The sequence below is a fragment of the Protopterus annectens genome, chromosome 8.part1 (genome assembly GCF_019279795.1).
Source record: "Protopterus annectens isolate FY-2018-M chromosome 8.part1, PAN1.0, whole genome shotgun sequence".
Classification (NCBI taxonomy): Eukaryota; Metazoa; Chordata; order Ceratodontiformes; family Protopteridae; genus Protopterus; species Protopterus annectens.
This window is the reverse complement of record NC_056742.1, coordinates 392,218,878-392,237,975: the sequence shown is the minus strand read 5'-3', so window position 1 is coordinate 392,237,975 and position 19,098 is coordinate 392,218,878. Positions and strand designations below refer to the sequence as shown.

The following is a 19,098-nucleotide window of genomic DNA, read 5'->3' as shown; positions in this document are numbered from 1 at the left end:
GAAATTCATTAGATGAGAGTGAGGAAATCTGTCCATTAATTGAAGTACCAAACCCACAGGCAGGACAGGAGGGCCAGGCCTCAACTCTCTTAGTGTATAGATCGTGGACACCGGAAGACATCCGAAAGCTACAGAGGGAATTCCCATCCGAAAATTAACTTTGAGAAATTTGTACAAGATTTACAGGGTATGAGATTGAGTTATCACCTGAATGGGGAAGAGGTAGAAAAAGTAGTTAGACAAATTTTGGGTCCGGACTGGCATATGATTTGTGGTGCCTGGAATGCCCGTGACGCAACTCAGGCCACTCCCACATAGTGACGCAGAACTAGATGCTAGATTGAAGGGTCTTACAGACCGCATTACTGAAAAATGGAAACCTAGGGCAGATTGGACTTGTATTAACCAATGCATACAACAAGATAATGAAACAGTAGACGATACTATGGTAGATTATTAGAATGTTTCAATAATCATAGCGGTATGACTATTCCTGAAAATCAAAAAATGATAGCCCATATGAACAGCAGTTGAAGAATGCATTTTAAAAGGTTGTATTCCCTATCAATAGCTTCACACGAAGCATATGATAGATCACCGAACAAGTAGGCTCCAAGCCTTGTTAGAGTATGCTAGGCATGCCGAAAACATTTTAACAGTAAAAGAAAAGAAAACGCAGGTCTTCACAGCTGAAGACGGTGCGGAAGTTTTGTAGTACAAACAGCCAAAAAGGTGTTTAAATGCTCAGGGTACCAAACGTTCTGACAGAAAGTCAGAGCTTTATGAGGCCAGGACAAAAAGAGGTGCGTGCTTCAATTCCGGTAAGAAGGGACATTTGGCAAGGAATTGCAGGTGCATGGCACCTGTGGTAAAAAAGGATAAGGATGATGAGGATTGACTAGATGGCAGTTATACTGCTCGGCAGTCATTAGGAGAGACTAATGAGCAGGGGAATAATGTAAATACCTTAGAAGAAACAAATGATATGCAACCGGATGTAGAAGTTGGGGAAAGTGAAGTTTTGGACTTGGCACTACTGAGCTTGGAGCTCTATTTAGCAGACACTAAACCGGAAGTTACACTTCTGGTGGAAGGGAGAGAAGTCAAATTTTTGTGTGATTCAGGAGCATCACGAACTTTGATACACCCTTCAAAGTTACCGGAACATTCTGAGTCACCCGATTATATATTAGTGAAAGCAGCAAACGGACAGCTGTACAGGGAACCACTTTCCCATGATGTAGCAATAACTGACCCTGTCTCGGTATAACCCAGAGAAGTAAAATAGTACTTTCTGCCAAATGCCCCATGAACTTATTAGGAAGAGATCTTATGCAACTTTTGGCATAGCAGTAGTCCCTACCATGAATGGTATGGAGGCACAGAGACAAACTGATGCCTTTGTAGTACGATCGGAGGGTGAGGCCTATTATTGGTACAGCCAGGACCTGGTTACAACCGGTCCAGGGCCAGTGACCAAGGAACTGATGAATGTAGCCACCAGCAAGGTGGTTCCCTCGATGTTGATCAACAACATTTGTTACATTGTACCCTATATTATTGTAGCACATCAGGGCCTGATAAAGAATATGAACAAAAATTGTTCAGGAATCCAAATAGACTAATACTACGGACTTTATACTGGGACACTGAGGGCAATAGTGTAGTGAGTTGTTCATTACCTCAGGAGTTCTTGGAATTGTACAAATCAATAAACTACCATGTTAGCCTAACCAAAAACAGGAATGTTAGGTGGGTAGACTTGGGTGACAAAGTGACCAGATGGGAGAAACTAACTGATTTGGAGTTATCGGACCTAGGAGTACAGAAACAGAAACTAAATTGGTTAACAAGCACGCCCAGCTGTACACTTACAACAGAGTGAAGACAGCTGATTGGCGTTCTTGATAGAAGAAGAAGAAAAAGCTTTGAGTAAAATACCAAATGTTCTTTGGTCAACAGGAAATCGGATGTAGGACTTATTCAACAGCAGGGCCAGTAGTTATTACACCAAAATCGGCCTTTAGACCAAGAAAAAGACAATATCCTTTGAGCAAGGATGCAGAACAAGGAATCAAACCTATCATAATGGCATTACTTAAGAAAGGGATACTGGTAGAATCCTTGGATTCACCATGTAATACTCCTCTATTTCCTGTTAAAAAGCAAACGGGAATGGCGGATGGTACAAGATTTACAGGCTGTAAATGATGCGGTAATACCAAGGGCACCTCTGTGCCAGACCCACATACCTTGTTAAATGATTTGAAGCCATAACAAAAATATTTCACCGTGGTAGATATTAGCAATGCGTTTTTCTCAATACCTATCCACCCTGACAGCCAGCATTGGTTTGCATTCACATTTCAGGGCAAAAGGTATACGTACACCGACTACCACAGGGATATAGTGAAAGTCCAACAATATTCGCACAAGAGATGGCTAGCAACCTGGCGGGTTTTCCACCAGGGGCAGTCAAGTATTACTTTATGTAGATGACATCTTGCTTGCAGCTCCTACCCAGCAGCAATGTAGGGAAGACACAATAGCATTGTTGAAATTTTTGGCTGAGCAAGGGCATAAAGTGAATAAACATAAATTGCAACTTTGGAAAGAACAGGTTAAATACCTGGGATATGTGATATCCAAAAAGGTAGAACATTAGATGAAGATAGGAAAACAGCAATCTTACAAGCACCTAGACCAACTACCAAAAGGAAATGATGTCCTTCGTGGGAACGACTAATTTTGTCGGTTGGATACCGAATTATGCTTTAGAAACGGCTCCATTGGCTGATTTAATATTTAAAACACCAATGGCAGCACAAGAAACACTGCATTGGACATCGGAAGCAGAAGCAGCTTTTTGCAGACTAAAACAACTGGTAGTTTCATCGTTAGTTTTAGGACTTCAATTATCATAAGAGATTTTTCCAGACTGTAGATTGTAGGCGGGGATATATGACGTCAGTACTGACGCAACAACATGGCAGCAAGCAACGCCCCATAGCTTACTATTCATCACAGTTAGATCCGATGGCACGATCATTGCCAAGCTGTGTACAAGCAGTTGTTGCAGCAGCTATGGCAGTGCAAGCTTCGGCCTCAGTGGTATTGTTCCATCCTCTCACGTTGAGAGTACCTCATGCAGTTGCAATAATTTTACTGCAAGAGAAAATAGCATTTTTGTCCCCTGCCAGACATCTTTCTTGTATGACCATACTTTTGAGTCAACCTCACATGACGATTGAACGATGCACGACATTAAATCCATCGACATTACTTCCGATTCCTGTAGATGGCACACCACACAGTTGCCTACAGGAAATGGAACAAGTAACCACACCCAGACAAGATCTTACTGATGTGCCTTTAGCCAATGCAGAGGTGACATTTTATGTGGATGGGTCCTGTAGACGAGGTCCTACAGGAAAGAACCTAGTGGGTTATGCAGTAGTGACTGATAACGAAATCATAGAAGCACAACCCTGCAACATAACCTGTCAGCTCAAGCAGCAGAATTGATAGCTTTGACACGTGCTTGCACTCTAGCGAAAGACAAATGTGTTAACATATATACTGACAGTCAGTATGCTTTCTCTACAGTGCATGTCTTTGCGCAACAGTGGAAAAACAGGGGAATGATAACATCTACTGGCAAACCGATTAATCATGCACAATTGATTTTGAACCTGTTAGATTCTATTCAGTTACCCACTAGAATAGCTATCTGTAAATGTGCAGCCCATACCAAACAACAAGACAGAATTTCAAAAGGGAATGCTCGGGCTGATGCAGCTGCAAAGCAAGCTGCCTCAGACCTAGAAACTGTGTTTTTAAATGAAGAACTACAACCTTCTGAGACTCTAGATTTAGAAATGTTAAAAACAATGCAGACATTAGCTACAAAAGCAGAAAAGCAAAAGTGGATAAAACGAGGAGCAATCCTTGAAGAGGGACTGTACATCTTCAAAGAGAAAAAGCCAATATTGCCATCTAATTTATTTAGATATGCAGCTTTGTTGAGTCATGGGCAGAGTCATGTCTCAACAGGGGGGATGGTACAGTTAGTTAACAAAACATTCCAAACATACGGATTTACAATTATACACAAAAATTTTGTGCAACATGTCATATTTGTAGCAAACATCATGCACAGGGAGCATTTAAACCGCGAGGGAGCTTTCCGACACCACCCTATCCGCTCCATACTATTTGTATGGATTTCATAGAACTGAATAAATGTGAAGGGAAAAATACTGTTTAGTGATCATAGATATGTATTAAAAATGGGTAGAAGCTTTTCCGACCAGGAATCCGGATGCAGCAACAGTAGCAAAAGCCTTAGTGAAAGAAATCATTCCTAGATTTGGCATACCGAAAGAATTTATAGTGATAATGGAACACATTTTGTAAACCAGACAATACATCAGCTTGGGAGATTTTTGGGATTTCTTTGAAAACCATTGTGCTTATCACCCTCAGTCAGCAGGACTGGTGGAGAGGTACAATGGAATTTTGAAAAACAACTTGTGAAGATTGATGAGTGACACTCAAAAGACTTGGATTTGCTGTCTGCCTTTAGCACTCCTCAGCATGAGAACTGTTCCAAATGTAAGGGTCTTGACCCCTTTGAGGTAGTGTTTGAAGAGCATATTGTGTTCTACAATGGAAGGTCCTCATGCCTGCAGAGCTGGAGGCCGATGGCTCATTAGCTAGTTATATGAAGAAATTGTTAACAAATAAGACTGTTTTGCAGTTGAACTCTTTTCAGACAAACAAGAAGCAAAACCGAGGCCGTGCTGACCCCGGGTCCTGGATCTGGCTGAAAGTCATCAAAAGAAAGAACTGGGCGAGTCCAAAGTGGGAAGGTCCGCACCAGGTACTATTGGCTACACCTACTGCAGTAAACATTGCTGAGAGATCATCTTGGGTTCATTTGACGACTGTAAACCACTCAAAGAATTTAAGTTGGACAAACATTTTTAACTGACATACCACAGATACAGGATGGCCAGAGGCAGAGTGAATAAAATGTAAACAACCCCAAAGACATTGGTTCACTGGCCTACTGATCATACATTTATTAACCATGTTTGTAGTGACCTTTTGTTGTTATGGTTTTTCTTGCATATAACTACAGAAGTGAAATTGATAAACGTGATGATGGACTGGCTATAGACTGGCACCGAATTTCAACACATACCTGGCTATGAAACGAGTCTATGTAGAGACTATGAACGCTTTCAATTGCTGGGTTTGTACTGCAATACCACAGCATATGGAGGACTTTTAATGTCTGCTGTCCCCTGGGGATAAATGAAACTTGGGAAAACCTATTATTTGACACGGGTACTGTGAGATCACAAGACAAAGTGGCATTATATTTACCGTTACTCAGAAAGGAATTGTTTGCAAAGTATAAAATGATACACTCCAGGTTGGTTGGAGTAACTGTAACATAACTGTGTCTTACAAATGTTATATAAAACCTGTAGACCAAGGTACTAGTTGTAGCACGAACTATGGTTCGTATTTAAGCTTGATGAAAACAACGTTGAGAGATGTGCAAAAAACTCCTGAAATATATAGACAATTATCTGTTATAGATAAAAAAATGTTTCATTCAGGGTTAACCCGCATCAGTACTAAAGTAGAAAACTGTTATTTTGTTTGTGGGAAAAAGGCCTATAAATGGTTACCTGAGAATTGGTCCGGCAGTTGTTTTTTGGGTTATCTGGTTCCAGCCATAAGACATACTGCAGAATTGCCCCTGGGTAAAATACGCAATGTGAGAAATGCAGCTCAGCAAGCCGAGAATACAGTCAAAAAACCTGCTAATCCAGTGGGTAAGATTGAAGCAAGCTGGAAGGATCATTCGGCTGTGAAGGACATAGAAAACTGACTCATATGGACTTGAGTGACAGTGTTATATCCTGGGCTGGGATATTCCCAGCCTACGGAGCAGTCAAATCGATTTGGGAACTGAGGAAATTGTCAAAACTCCTCGAAGTAATGAGCAATGCGACTTTTTCCGCTCTTGAACTTGTGACTGATGAAATGAATGCAATGAGAACAGTCAGATACATAGAACCGAATGGTTTCGACTTCACCCTAGCGGGCAGAGGTGGTACGTCGCCGCATATCAAAGAAGAATGCTGTGCGTACATTCCAGACAACCAACATGAAATCAATGATCACCTGGAGGTAATACAGCAGGTGTCAGCAATGGCAGAACCAGGCCCAAACCCACTGACGAACTTTTCCAGAATCTATTTGGGGGTGGGGTCAGTCCTTATGAATATTCTGATTGCAATTTGTGTAGTACTGCTCATAATTGGAGCATGTGTCTGCTGCATACCCTGTGTGAAAAAATTAGTTAAAGACCTAGTTGACATATCAGTAACTGAAACTATGTACCAGGACATGGAATTGAATTTGTTGATACCAAGCTTAAAGCCTATCTGAAATATAAAACAAATGACTTACTTAGCTGAAAGTCCTTGAAAGGAAGAGGCTAAGAAATGAAATAATACTGTTTATGTTTCAAATAGAATGAAATGCATTAACAGGAGGGAGAATGTCAGAAAATATGACTTCACATATAAGCTACTAAGAAAATATGTATTCACTTATAAGCTACTAAGAAAAATATGTATTCACATATTAGCTGCTAGAAAGATATGTATCCAAACATTCAGACATATATAAGTTGTGTGGTTAGATATATAAATGAACTTGAACATATATGGAATACATAGATTGAGAAATAGAATAATATGTAATGCATTTAATTCTGTTTCACTAGAATAATAGTAGAAATAAACTCGCATATTATTGCTTGAAGCATAAGCTGCAGTGTGACTAGAAACTTGGCCTTGGCAGCGATCAGCGCCTGGCTCATGTCTGTCAGTGAAAGATTATTTTGCAAAGTTAGAAAATAATGAAACTGTGTGCATGTGTATCTTCTCCTGCTTCCACCAGAAGAACGGCCTTGTGCGCACTATCAGAGATAATGTCCAGCTGGTGAACAAGAAAGAGACAAAGAGAAGCATTAAAGAAGACATGCACCCATTGTATTCGAACTAATCTAAGAGCCTTGAATTGGCTACATCCTCGGAAGGACATTGTGACTGACCAGGTGCTTGCAAGGCTGTAATATTCTCATGGGAAAGTAACTTTTTAAAAATTGTAATATCAGCATTCTTTCTATGAATGATCATGATGTAAAAACCCTGTCACTGACCACGTCAGTGAGGTGGGCAAAAGCTGATTGCAAACAATATAAATGACATGTGTTTCACTAATAAAACTAGACAAAATTCTGTACAAGTTTGTGTATGGTTTTTTGCCTCCTAATGTACATTAGAGCATATGCATAATTGATACCTGAGAAACCTGCATTACTGTTTGTTATTGACTGTCATTGTTTTTAAATGCCAGATGATTTTTACAGTCTGACTTTAACAAATTTATTTAACAAGCTGTTATCAAAACTGATTCCAAATTATTAGGGAGTTACAAGAGAAACTGGCAACAGAGTACATTCATTCATTCATTCATTATTTAGTTTTAGTTGACTACGTTAGTCCCACTAGGCTAGTAGCCTCTTTTCAAGGGAGACCCAAGGTAGTATTTATACTATTAGGGGGAAATTTGGCAGGGGCATTAGAGAACTTCCCATACTTTTTTTCAGTAAGTGAAGTGGGATATTTTACATCTACCTGAGCTACTACCAACTCAAACAGATGAGACCTTGGCTTAACATCTCATCTGACGAATGACACACACACAAGTGCAGCACCCCAGTTATGCTGCACTGCAGTGCCAGTTATTGAACTACCTGGTATTATTGTGGGAATAGAACCCACAGCATTTTGCACCAAAGGTAAGTGTGCTACCTGTTGTGCCACTGACACTGCTGAACTTCAGCAGCACCTCTGCCACACAGGCAACTGCTAGAATGACTACAGGAATTGTGAGCTGGACCTGAAAGAGGAAATTGACTCAGCATGGTGAGAGGATATTACATGAAGGTTGCGCTGACAGGGGCACTATGACTGATAAGTAACTGGTGGATTACTGATGGAAATGGTTCAGGGTCCAGCACTATTCAGTATTTTTGTTTCAGGTATACCTGTGTGAAAATATACCAGAAACAACATACTGATGGACATAAAGAGAGGCGCAGCCCTGAAAGATGGTAAAGATTCTAAGGAAGGACTCGGCAAGAATGACCCATTCAGCAAAAAGATGCCAGCTGAAGTTCAAAGCAGGCAAATGTAAACAACTGCACTTAGACTGACATGGTCTACCTGGACCTCATCATGGCCTATGATTCACTCTCACATAGGTAGCTGCTGGGGGCAGGACCAAACTAAAAAAAACAGACTGCAGGATGGCTGAAAGATAAGACAGAGGCAGCTGTGGTGATGGGTGCTGTCAGAACACATGATTAGTGGTTCAATGCCAGGGCTGGCCCTGGATCCACTAATCTTTTTGTTTCCGACACATCTACATGAAAAGACAGCAGGAAATTACCTCTTAAGTTCATAGGTGTATACTAGGCTAATGTTCCTGGAGCCTTTACAAGCCTAGCCCATAGGATTACCCTGGCATAGTGCCACCCGACTTTAGTCCCCAGTGCCTCCGTCAAGTATAGCCACTGGAGTGATCCCAGGGGTGAATTTTCTATTTCCCATCTGCTCATCAAGATTTCTCTTGAAGAGGGCACTGAGGTGCTCTGTTTGACATGTATGGGAAGTCTATGCCATAGCATGGACAGACTCTGGGTTGTGAACTTATCCCACCACCTTGTTCTGTTGACTGTGGTAATGAGGTTGAGGTCTCTGGAGCGTGTGGTGCGGAGGGATGGGGATTTCTTTAGATGTAGAATTTCTAACAGAGCTGGCTCAGACATGGCTTTTAAGTCAAGCAGAGATCGCCTCTAAGTAGGCGATATGAGACAGAGAATAGTTGGAGTTTTTTGTCTTGTTTTTAAAGTGTTTAAGGCCTAGGATCCTCTTTGTGAGGTATTTTTGCGGCCTCTCCAGTTGTTGCAGGTGTCTAGTAAGGTACATGCCAAATGGGGAATTGTACTCGATGATTGGCCTAATGAGGGAAGAGTAGAGGGAGACAATGACTTCTTTCTTCCTGGATGCAAAACTCTTAGTAATGAGATGTGCCACATACATACAAGGACTTTCTGACCACAGTGACAATGTGGTGGTCAAAAGAGAGGTTGCTGTCAACCTGTGTTCCCAGATCTCTTATAACGCCTTCTGTGTTCAGTGGACTACCATTGATGTGGTAATTCATGGGAACAAGGTTTTTTCCAAAGGGGATGACGACACATTTTTTTGGCACTGAGCTTAAGGCCATGGTTCTGACACCAGTCGTTGGTCTCAGTGAGGCCTTTCTGTAAAATGTCAGCTTCACTTGGGGAGTTAATAATAGCTCCCAACTTGCAATCGTCTGCGAACTTTGTCAGCCAGAGTACCTTAGAGGACACAAAGATGGGCATAGCACTGGAAAATATGCAAGAGTCCAAGGAAAGATTTGGCAAAGATGACCAAGTGAACATAAAGACATCAGATGAAGTTTGTGTTAGCACCCTGTAAAGTGTGGTATCTTAGGGTGCAACAACTCTCAAGAAAGGATCAGCTGAGAAGAGTGAAACTGGTGGCAAAATGGAAAGTCTATGACACATGGATTTGATCATCAACAGCAGAGTAAAAGGGCAACAATGCACAAAGTGGTAGCATACATCTTGTGGGGTGGAGACTCCAAAAGGAAAGTACTTATAATTCAGCTTTGTTTAGTCCTACTCAAGCTATACCATGATGAAAGTTTGTAGTTCTGGAGATTACACATGAATAGGGACAATAAACACTTAGAAGGACTTGGAGAAAATCCACCAAAAGGGGATGTAGGCTGGAGAAGAAATAGTAAAACCAGAGAATTAAAAAAAGCTATGACGTCTCTCGCTAGAGATAGGAAGCAATATAGAAAACATTAACAATGGTGCAAAGATCATGTCACGGAGATGTGAAGGAGCAGGGGGTCGCCACACACTGTGTGGACCAACTACTTAATGGGCCTGTGAAAGTGTTTTTTCATAAAGAGGGCAGTGGCCTGATATGATGGAGCACTGGAATAACTGGAGGAGAGGAAAACTATAGATGAATTTGAAAAAAATAAGGGAGAGATGGGGGGACATAAAGGGTCATTATAATGCTAAATGTACTTAAAAGGCAAACTTTCAAAGCTGTTACTTCTTTGTTGTCAAACAAATATAATATCACTGTCGGTCACAGAAACATAACCACTTGCACACCAATTACCTGGTACTGCAATAACTTCCATTCTGTCCAGTAAGGCAGGTGGGATTGTAGATGTAGTGTTGGCAGTGGCTATAAAGAGCACTTGAGATAAATCAAAAGACACATTCAAATAGTGATCTGTGAAACTGTGGTTCTGTTCGGGGTCCAATACCTTAAAAAAAGTAAACACGTATTATTCCTCAGGTAGGTTTATTTATCTATAGCCTTATGCATGCAGATGCTCATTTATTTACCAACTAGACTTCTTCCATTAAAAAAACACTTCAACATTTTACCACAGTTTACTATCATCTTTATTAGGATAACAGAAAGAAACCATACAGCCTCAACTCCATTATGACTGGCATTACTAAATTAACTACACCAAAGACAAACAAACAGTTGTCGATCTAAAGTCGTTTTGTATGTGTTATATGTAGTATGGGGTTTTCTCCTTCCAAGTATCCTGTAACAAGGCAAGCTGAACCCTTAAAAACTTTGCTTTTTCACCATCTGAAAGAAATAGTCCAGTGAAAGTGTTATACCCCCAGTGAATTTTTTTTTGTTGACCCTCCATGAAAATCTTGACAGATTTCCTCATCCTCTACTGCTGTCTTCCTGGGCAGCTGAATTGTTTTGACTAGGTTGTGGAAGGCAAAGTCATAAACCATGCTGTAAATGTAATGGAAATACCTGCATTTCTAGGTAAATTACACAGCACGTTAACAGTGGTTTGTTCCTTATCATGTAATGTTACTCGCCTGAGTCAAATGCACTAATTTAAATTGTGTGGACTTAAAACGTAATTTTTGTAAAACAAACAAACAAAAAAACCCAACCATAAAATAAATAAATGAATAAATTACAGAATTAATTTTGGTGTACCATTAACTATTACTTGTAAGTAATCAATTTAACCAATGCATTTTGCCTTTATACAGGGTTTGTGGCTGTATAGGATTCCATGTAGGATTAGTCTGAAGCAAACAAAAACAAAACACGTTTTCGGAGCATTTTTGTTTTTAATTCAGTTTGGATATTGCTGCAGAAGTTAATAATGTTGCTGCCTCACACTGCTTGATTCTCCAAGGTTGGTTCTTGTCTGGAGTATCATGTATGCAGACTGCATGTCTTCCTTTTCTCCTGGTGCTCAGATTTCCTTCCCATCCCAAAAACATGCTAGAACTGAAATAGCGGTTCTCCAAAATGTCCACTGATGTGCGTGTTACATATGAAATGTGTACCCCCTGCAACAGGCTGGCAACCTATCTAGGATTAGTTTCTCTGCACTACTCCCCAAAATGTTAGGACAGGGTTCCTCTAAGACCTAAAACCAGATAAAACGGCACACTATTTTTTTTTAAAGCAAAAATCATTCTTCACAATCATTCTCATTTGACATTGCTCATCTAACTCTGTTTTCCTCCTTTCCCTTCAACTGCATGATGATGATCACCTTTCCTTTACCACATATTTCTTACTATACCTCACACAGAGTATATTTCCTTTTGGTAATGTAAAATATCTTTCTCTCAGTGCCGTTACTCTTTCAGAGGCTTTGGCCTAATTTTTATTTGAAGCAATACAGGGAGATTTCAAGAACTCTTCAAACTTCAACTAAGCATTCCTTATGAGACACCACATCAATGCAAGACTGACTAACATGGAGTAAGGCTTGCATTCACAGCTAACTCACTAATGCTATGAAATCTATAATTTGTATATGCATCCAGAAAAGTTACATCTATAATATTTATAGATGTATGAATGCTTTGCTAATGATCAAGGGATGTCTCTCCACAAACTGTCAATTATCTTCCCAAGCTGGTGGCAATGTATATAAAAACACTTTTCCTAAACCATGAGAATCTGAGGTTTCCTAGCTGATTTGGCCTCTACTGCTCTCTCTCTCTGTAGGCTGACAAAATAACGCTACTAGATCCAGTTCAACTGCTAATAATGAAATCTACCATGTTGACTAGATGAAGGCAGTCAATGGGCCTTATGAAGAGGAATTCCTACATTATGTGATGCAGGAACACAACTTTATAAATGGAAACACACACAGTGGAAAACATTAACTAGAATGCATACATACAAGGTAAATGAGGTCTGATGAATTCAGATGCCTACACTATGGAGTCACATAACAGACCTTTAAGCCATTAGATTCTCTATATTCCCCAAACACTTGCTGAAACCAGCTTGGAGTTATGGTGGAGCAAAGCCTATCACAGCACTTATGGGCACAAAACTAATCCTGGACAGGAGCACCCTTCTACTACTGTAAGATTCCAAGCGCATACAGCAAGTAGACCTATACAATTTTGAGGATCCTCAATTCATGTGTGTCATGCCTTTGTAAGGTGGGAGGAAACAGAAGCACCTGACAAAAATCTACATGAACCACGGAGGACATGCAGACTACAAAGTTGGTATTCCAACTGAGAACCAACCTTGAGAATAAAGCAATGTGAGACAGCAGCACCATTCTTCTCAGCCTGCAGTCACTGAAAATAGGTGCAAGGGCATCCAACTAAAAATCTGAACATCTAACTAGCCTAAAGCTGAATACCAAACAGCAAACCCTTCCCACTTCCAATAGGAATGTGGGGTACTGCTCAGAAACATGTTTCAAAAACAAGTGACAAAATGATGGAAAATTATGGAAACATAAGCACATTATCAAAAGGACAGTGTAAAATCTTGGACTTTAATGAACAAGGTAATGTACATTTGCTTTTGAAAAAGGAAACTGTTAGGTGGGCTCTCTTTCTTTAAATTATTGGTGCCACTAGTACATTGTTCATGTAGTATGATTTTCTGTGTATTAAACAGCTTGAAAAATCACCTGATGATCAGAAAATTGTGTGAAGGGGTAAATCAAGCCTATAAATAGGGACATACCTCCAAAAATAGGTACTTCATGTGTAGGGGTAAATCAGACCTGACAATAGGAATGTTCATCCAAAATAGGGGACAGCAAAAAACAAAAACACAATCCAGGGTAAAGTATTACCTCTCAAAGAAAAGAAGTTATGTCCAAGGTATAAGAGTTAGATACACCAAGACAATCAAAGCCAACCAAAGTCTGATGAAACATCCTGGCTGACATGAAAGCGCTTACTTTGTTCAATAAATTTGTGTTGCAGTGATACACGTTTTTGGTTGGCTTCGATTGTCTTGGTGTATCTACCTCTTATACCTTGGACAAAATAGGGGACAGTTGAGAGGTCTGAGCAACACTAACCACTGTACTACCTCAGTCACATTCATACCTCTCAACTGTCCAGATTTTTGCCACATATTGCTGGTCTGTTCCTTATAAATTTTTGGTTTTCTGGCAAATGACTGACAAATTGTTGAGGAAAGAAGCCAGTAAACTGACAGGCATGAGAGTTTCAGACTTCATACTCTTCAAAAAATTCATGCGAATGGAAAATCTATCAATATATCAACTTTAAGTTTATAAGAGCAATATTTAAAAATGGTCCCTATTTTGGGGCCTTTATCCCCTATTATTTATGGCTTTGTCCAGACCTTTGCTCTAAGCTGTTGAAAGGTATGCTCACATTACATACTGTGAAAGAAAGAAGCTTTTTGTTCAGCTATAACAGTAACAAGGTTATTTTCAAATCCATCAGCTAAAAGACATATCTGCCTGCACTAATGCACAGTAAAGAGAGAGAGACTAAAAAGTAAACCAGATTTTAATTACTTTCTGTCTTCAAAACTGGAAGAAAATTGCTTTTTAAACTTCTAAACCTCAAAAGAACCATCTCTATTTCCATTGCATTCTGCACACCACATTTCTTGAAAGTAATTTGTCAATTCTGTCTTGCATCTACTGCAATAGCACTAATACAGTAGTGGTAACTGTTGTGTGTGTTTTCTTTACTGGAATTATTTATTTTCTAGCTGAAACTGTCAAGACAGAGCTTCTGCTGGCACTCTGAAAAAAGAAGTTATGTACTTACCATAACATTCCATCTGTGTTGTCCATTTTCATTTTTCCTCAACTGTTGGGTTTGGATCCGATTTAGCCATTACTGAAGCTTGTGGTAACAAAAAATCTCTGTAGCTCCCCTCTTACCCTTAATGCACCAACTTCTAACATACCAAAGGTCTTGTTTGCTGATTTACCTAAAACAGGACATACTAATACTTTGATATATATATATATATGTAATGATGCAATGTGTGTGTGTGTGTGTGTATATATATATATATATATATATATATATATATATATATATATTTAAAATATATATATATACATACATATACACACACACACACATACATACACACAATATCCTACAGAAAAAAAATATAAATAAGAAGCTCAACCATACCTCTCAACCGTACTGAATTCCTTGGTATTTCCCAGTTTTGAGGGCAAAATAGTGGGGTGCCACAAATTTCCGAGTGGCCCCTTCAATTCCAGATTTTTTTTTATTTACAGTTTGCAAACGGCTACAAGAATCAGTTCACAGGGCTGTCACACAAGACGCTTCAAGACAGGCTAAATCCTCCAACAGCAGAGATACCATTTTTTAAATTGTATATTTTAGAAATGTTAAGGTAGGTAGATACTAAGCATCAATAAAATAAAATATAATCCAGTACAGTTTGCAGTCCATTAAAGTTCATTTTATTTATAAAGCACATTGTTTCTCGCCCTGCCAGGCCACATTTCCGCATTCTGATGTCACGTCACTCAGCAACATTACACATTCAAAAGGTGAACCTATCTGAAATTATTATAAAAAATGATCAACGTGGAATACATCTTTAAGAAGCACACAGTCAAAGAGATTTGTTTAGTAAACGTGCCCTTACAAAAACACACACACTGCAAAACAATTCTACTACAAAATAAAATCACAATATAAAACCAGGAAGTGACTAGAGGCTGAAAGGGCACCTAATTATTGGGGGCATTCATAAATGTCACAAAATATTGCATCAATTATTCTAATACTTAACTGGTCAATATCTGGACTAATTATTCTAATACTTAACTGGTCAATATCTGTACTATCACTTGGAGAACATTAAATAACTACTCAAAAATCATTTATAGGAAGTCAGTGACGGTCAAGGTTGTGTAATCCAGGAAGAAACCAACAAACCAAAGATTTGAAAGGTAACAGCATTGCAGTGTACATCTGTACAGGCTATAATTAGTTTCACAGTTTCACTCAGTATTAACAGAATATCGGTAGTAACTTTGGGCTTGTTTATTGGTTTAAAAGATTTGTTGTGTTCCATGTAGGCTAAAGTGAGTTTGGGTGAGGCATCCTATGCAATTATGGATAACTAATATTTCTCCAAAATTTGCGGCCAATAATGGGGTTGGGGCAAAGGTCCAAAAATAGGGACAGAAGAAGAAAGTTACTAGAATGATAAGATCTGAGCCAACATGCTTTCTGTGAATTAAATGAAGAAATCTGAAATTTAAATCTGTTCTCAGTTACCTGCCCAAACACCCTTCCACCACAGCTCTGCTGCACAGTAGGGAACGCAGGGCGACAAAGAGCTCACATGACGGTTGAACCACTTGAGAGCTGTAATGTCGAAGTGTTTGACTTGGATGTGGAGGTGCAGATGTCAGTTTTGATGGCAAAAACATACCAATGTGAAGGTGAAGTGAAAAATAAGTGCTTTGGAATGGCATTTACAAATCATGATGAAATTGCAAACTAAAGTAAGTAGACTAGACAAAGTAATAGTGTGGTTTTGTGTGTTTTGCTACAGTTATGTGTACCTGAAAACAACAGGCTTTTATCAAAAAACAGTGCTCTGTCCTCTGTGTCAGATCAGGGACTAAATAAAATACATTTTTTATAATCATTATTGCGACTTGAAGAAAACATAGAAACAATGTCTTTCTTGCCTTACTTAACTGTAGCTTGGATGGACTAATTGAGCAATGTAGTATTTTACTGTAGATGATACACTTTTCTTCAAGTAAAATGACCTCTATAGCAGTGGCGGCTGGTGACTTCAAATCAAAGGGGGGCTGCAGGAGACAGCTGAATGGGTGGGGTCAATGGGAAGGGGTGTGGCCAACCAGAAAGGGGGGGAGCTATGCTCAAAACCACAAAGAACTAACTAAATACACTGCCGTGGGTGCCAAACCATCATTATGACAGTCCAATCAAGACAAAATGAAGTGTAGAAGAATAAAAATATTTCAATGCATTGGCTGCATGACAGCTTACTTAATATCTAGATGGAAACAAAAAGGTCGTGAAGCATGAAAAAATAAATTACTTTAAGTACATTAATGGAATGCCAGTCAAAATCAAGTATAAGAAAAACAAGCAGCACTCAACTCAAACCACTTCTTGCACTGCAGTTCTAATTATAATTTTATATTCAGCTTTATTAAAGTACCAAGTAACATGCTGAAAGTAGCAATCTATGTGATACCACCACTTTTAAAAATGTTTCTTATCCAAAAGACCTGCTGCCTGACAACTATCTACTTGTTTCATGGGGAAAACATGATCAAAGTAAAAAATGAAAAGCAAACAAGAAACAAGCTCAAGATACATTGCTTACAAGGATTACTGTACAGGTTATGGACCACACGATTGGCATTCTGTTTAGTTTACGGTTAAAGCCTGCAGAGATGACTGGAAGTCTCCAAATGTAATGAGCTTCTTAAAATAATGTAATCCTGTCCTTTATTACAAATACTGTCATATGCATTTCAATACCCAAGGCTTATACATTATCTAGTTAAGTATTCTCTACATGGCAACAACAGAAAGGCTTTCAATGTTGGCAATTATTTAACAGTATGCTTATTAAAGCTTACTTGCATCTTATAATCTCAGCCAAGCTTAACTGATGGTCATTAAAGTATTGCTACTTAAACACAGAGCAACAGACACTTTGAGTAATAAACATAAATCAACAGTACAAAAAATATGACAGAGACCAGACCATTCTGCAAAAATCAAGGACAGATGATAAGCCATTCCTGTACTTGTGTCTACCTTGGATGGGGGGATACCCTGCACATTTACACTGCATAACTACTCCTTGCCTTGCTTCGACACATCCAGAGTCACTACATGGGGGAAGTGGGGTGCAACAAGTAGGTCACAATTTGAAATGTCGCTGGCTGACTGATGACCCTAATACATTTGTCATACCTCTCAACCTCAGAGCAAGAAATCTGGACAAAGCCATACAAAGAAGTGGGACAAAGGCCCAAAAACAAGGACAATTTTTTAAAAAATATTGCTCTTATAAACTTAGAAAGATAATAGAATAGGTCTTGCATTAGTATGAATTTTCTGAATGGTATGAAATCTGAAACTCAAATGTCTGTCATTATTTTCTAACTTCAGTCTTTGTCACTAATTTGCCAAAAAAAACACAATTTTATGAAAAAATGGTCCAAAAATGTGATGTAAAAATATAAAATAGCCACACAATACAGCTGGGAACCTGTCAAAGAAGGGACACTTTAATATTAGTACTGCTAAATTGAGCAGCTGACAAAATAAAAGAATCTACATGCATTTCTGAAATAAAAGTAATCTATAACTATGATTACAGTTATTTCTTAATTGTAAACCCTCCATGTTTTCTTTCAAAATTGCTATTTTGCGGAGGGATTATTAGGGGAAGAGCAACATTTTGAGCCAAAATCAGGGACAGTTGATAGGTTTGGCTATGCCTAATTCTATAAAGTAATTTGCATGTATGTACCTCTCAACCTGTTAATGCAGTAAATCTGGACAAGGCCAAATATATTGGGGGAACATATAAACAGTACTAAAAATTGCTCTTGTATAAACTGAGACAGTTGATACAACAACAAGTCTTACTTTAGCATGCATTGGTTATGAAGTCTGAAACTCAGTGTGTCAATTCTTTAGTGACTTAATTCCTAAATAATTTGCCACAAATTTTATGAGGAACAAACCAAAAATAAGAAGCAAAAATCTATTCATTCGTTGAAAATCTGGACAGTTGGGAGGTATATTTCAGCTGGGGCTGTCTAAGTTTGCTGCCCTTCCCCCTCACAAAATCATGGTCAAATGGAGCCTCCTCCTGCAGCCATTCAAATGATCCCATTACTTGGCTATTTCACTCCATTTCCCATAACTACTAATGTGCATACTGATTTACTTCTATGATGATTTGGACTTCATTTGAAAGTTTTATTTTGCATTTTACAGCACAAACACCAAGCCATCTGCTAAACAAACTTAGCATTAAAACTTCTCTGCCCGTGAAACTCACATTCATTGAAACAGCATTGAAACCCACATTCAAAGAAAATACATTTTACCAGTGGCAGATAAAGATTAATTATGGGCTGTTTTCAAATCATAGGCCCCTTGCATATGAAACATACATATGCTCTTTGATACACCTTCCTATTGTTTTGAACATGTTTCCAGTAAACAATGAAACAAAATGCATGCACCAATAATGACAAAACAGCCCAATTCAGAACATTTCCTTCATCAAAGTCTACTCAAACTTCTACAGTCCACCACTATCAGTAAATATGCACAATTCTAAAGTCCACCATTATCAGTAAATATGCTCAGTCTCTGAAGTAAAAAAAAAAGTCATCTAAATAATTCCACATTAAATAAATCTGTAACTAGTGAAGAGGTTGCTGCTAGCAAAAACCTTTATATTTCATGGTTTCATCGAAAAATAAAGTGGCTGATGCCCCTGAGGAATAAATTGCCTATATTACATTAAAATGATAAGCTAGTAATACTGCAATAGGAAATGG

At 38.9% G+C, this 19,098-nt stretch overlaps 1 protein-coding gene across 1 annotated transcript in view; it reads right to left on the bottom strand.

The window, feature by feature from the left end:
* LONP2 (lon peptidase 2, peroxisomal) overlaps positions 1-19,098 on the bottom strand; it is a 1,625,174-nt gene that overhangs the window by 917,466 nt on the left and 688,610 nt on the right. The window contains exon 9 of the mRNA XM_044081964.1: positions 10,344-10,494. Coding sequence (XP_043937899.1) covers positions 10,344-10,494 — 151 coding nt within the window. The remainder of the gene's footprint in view (positions 1-10,343; positions 10,495-19,098) is intronic.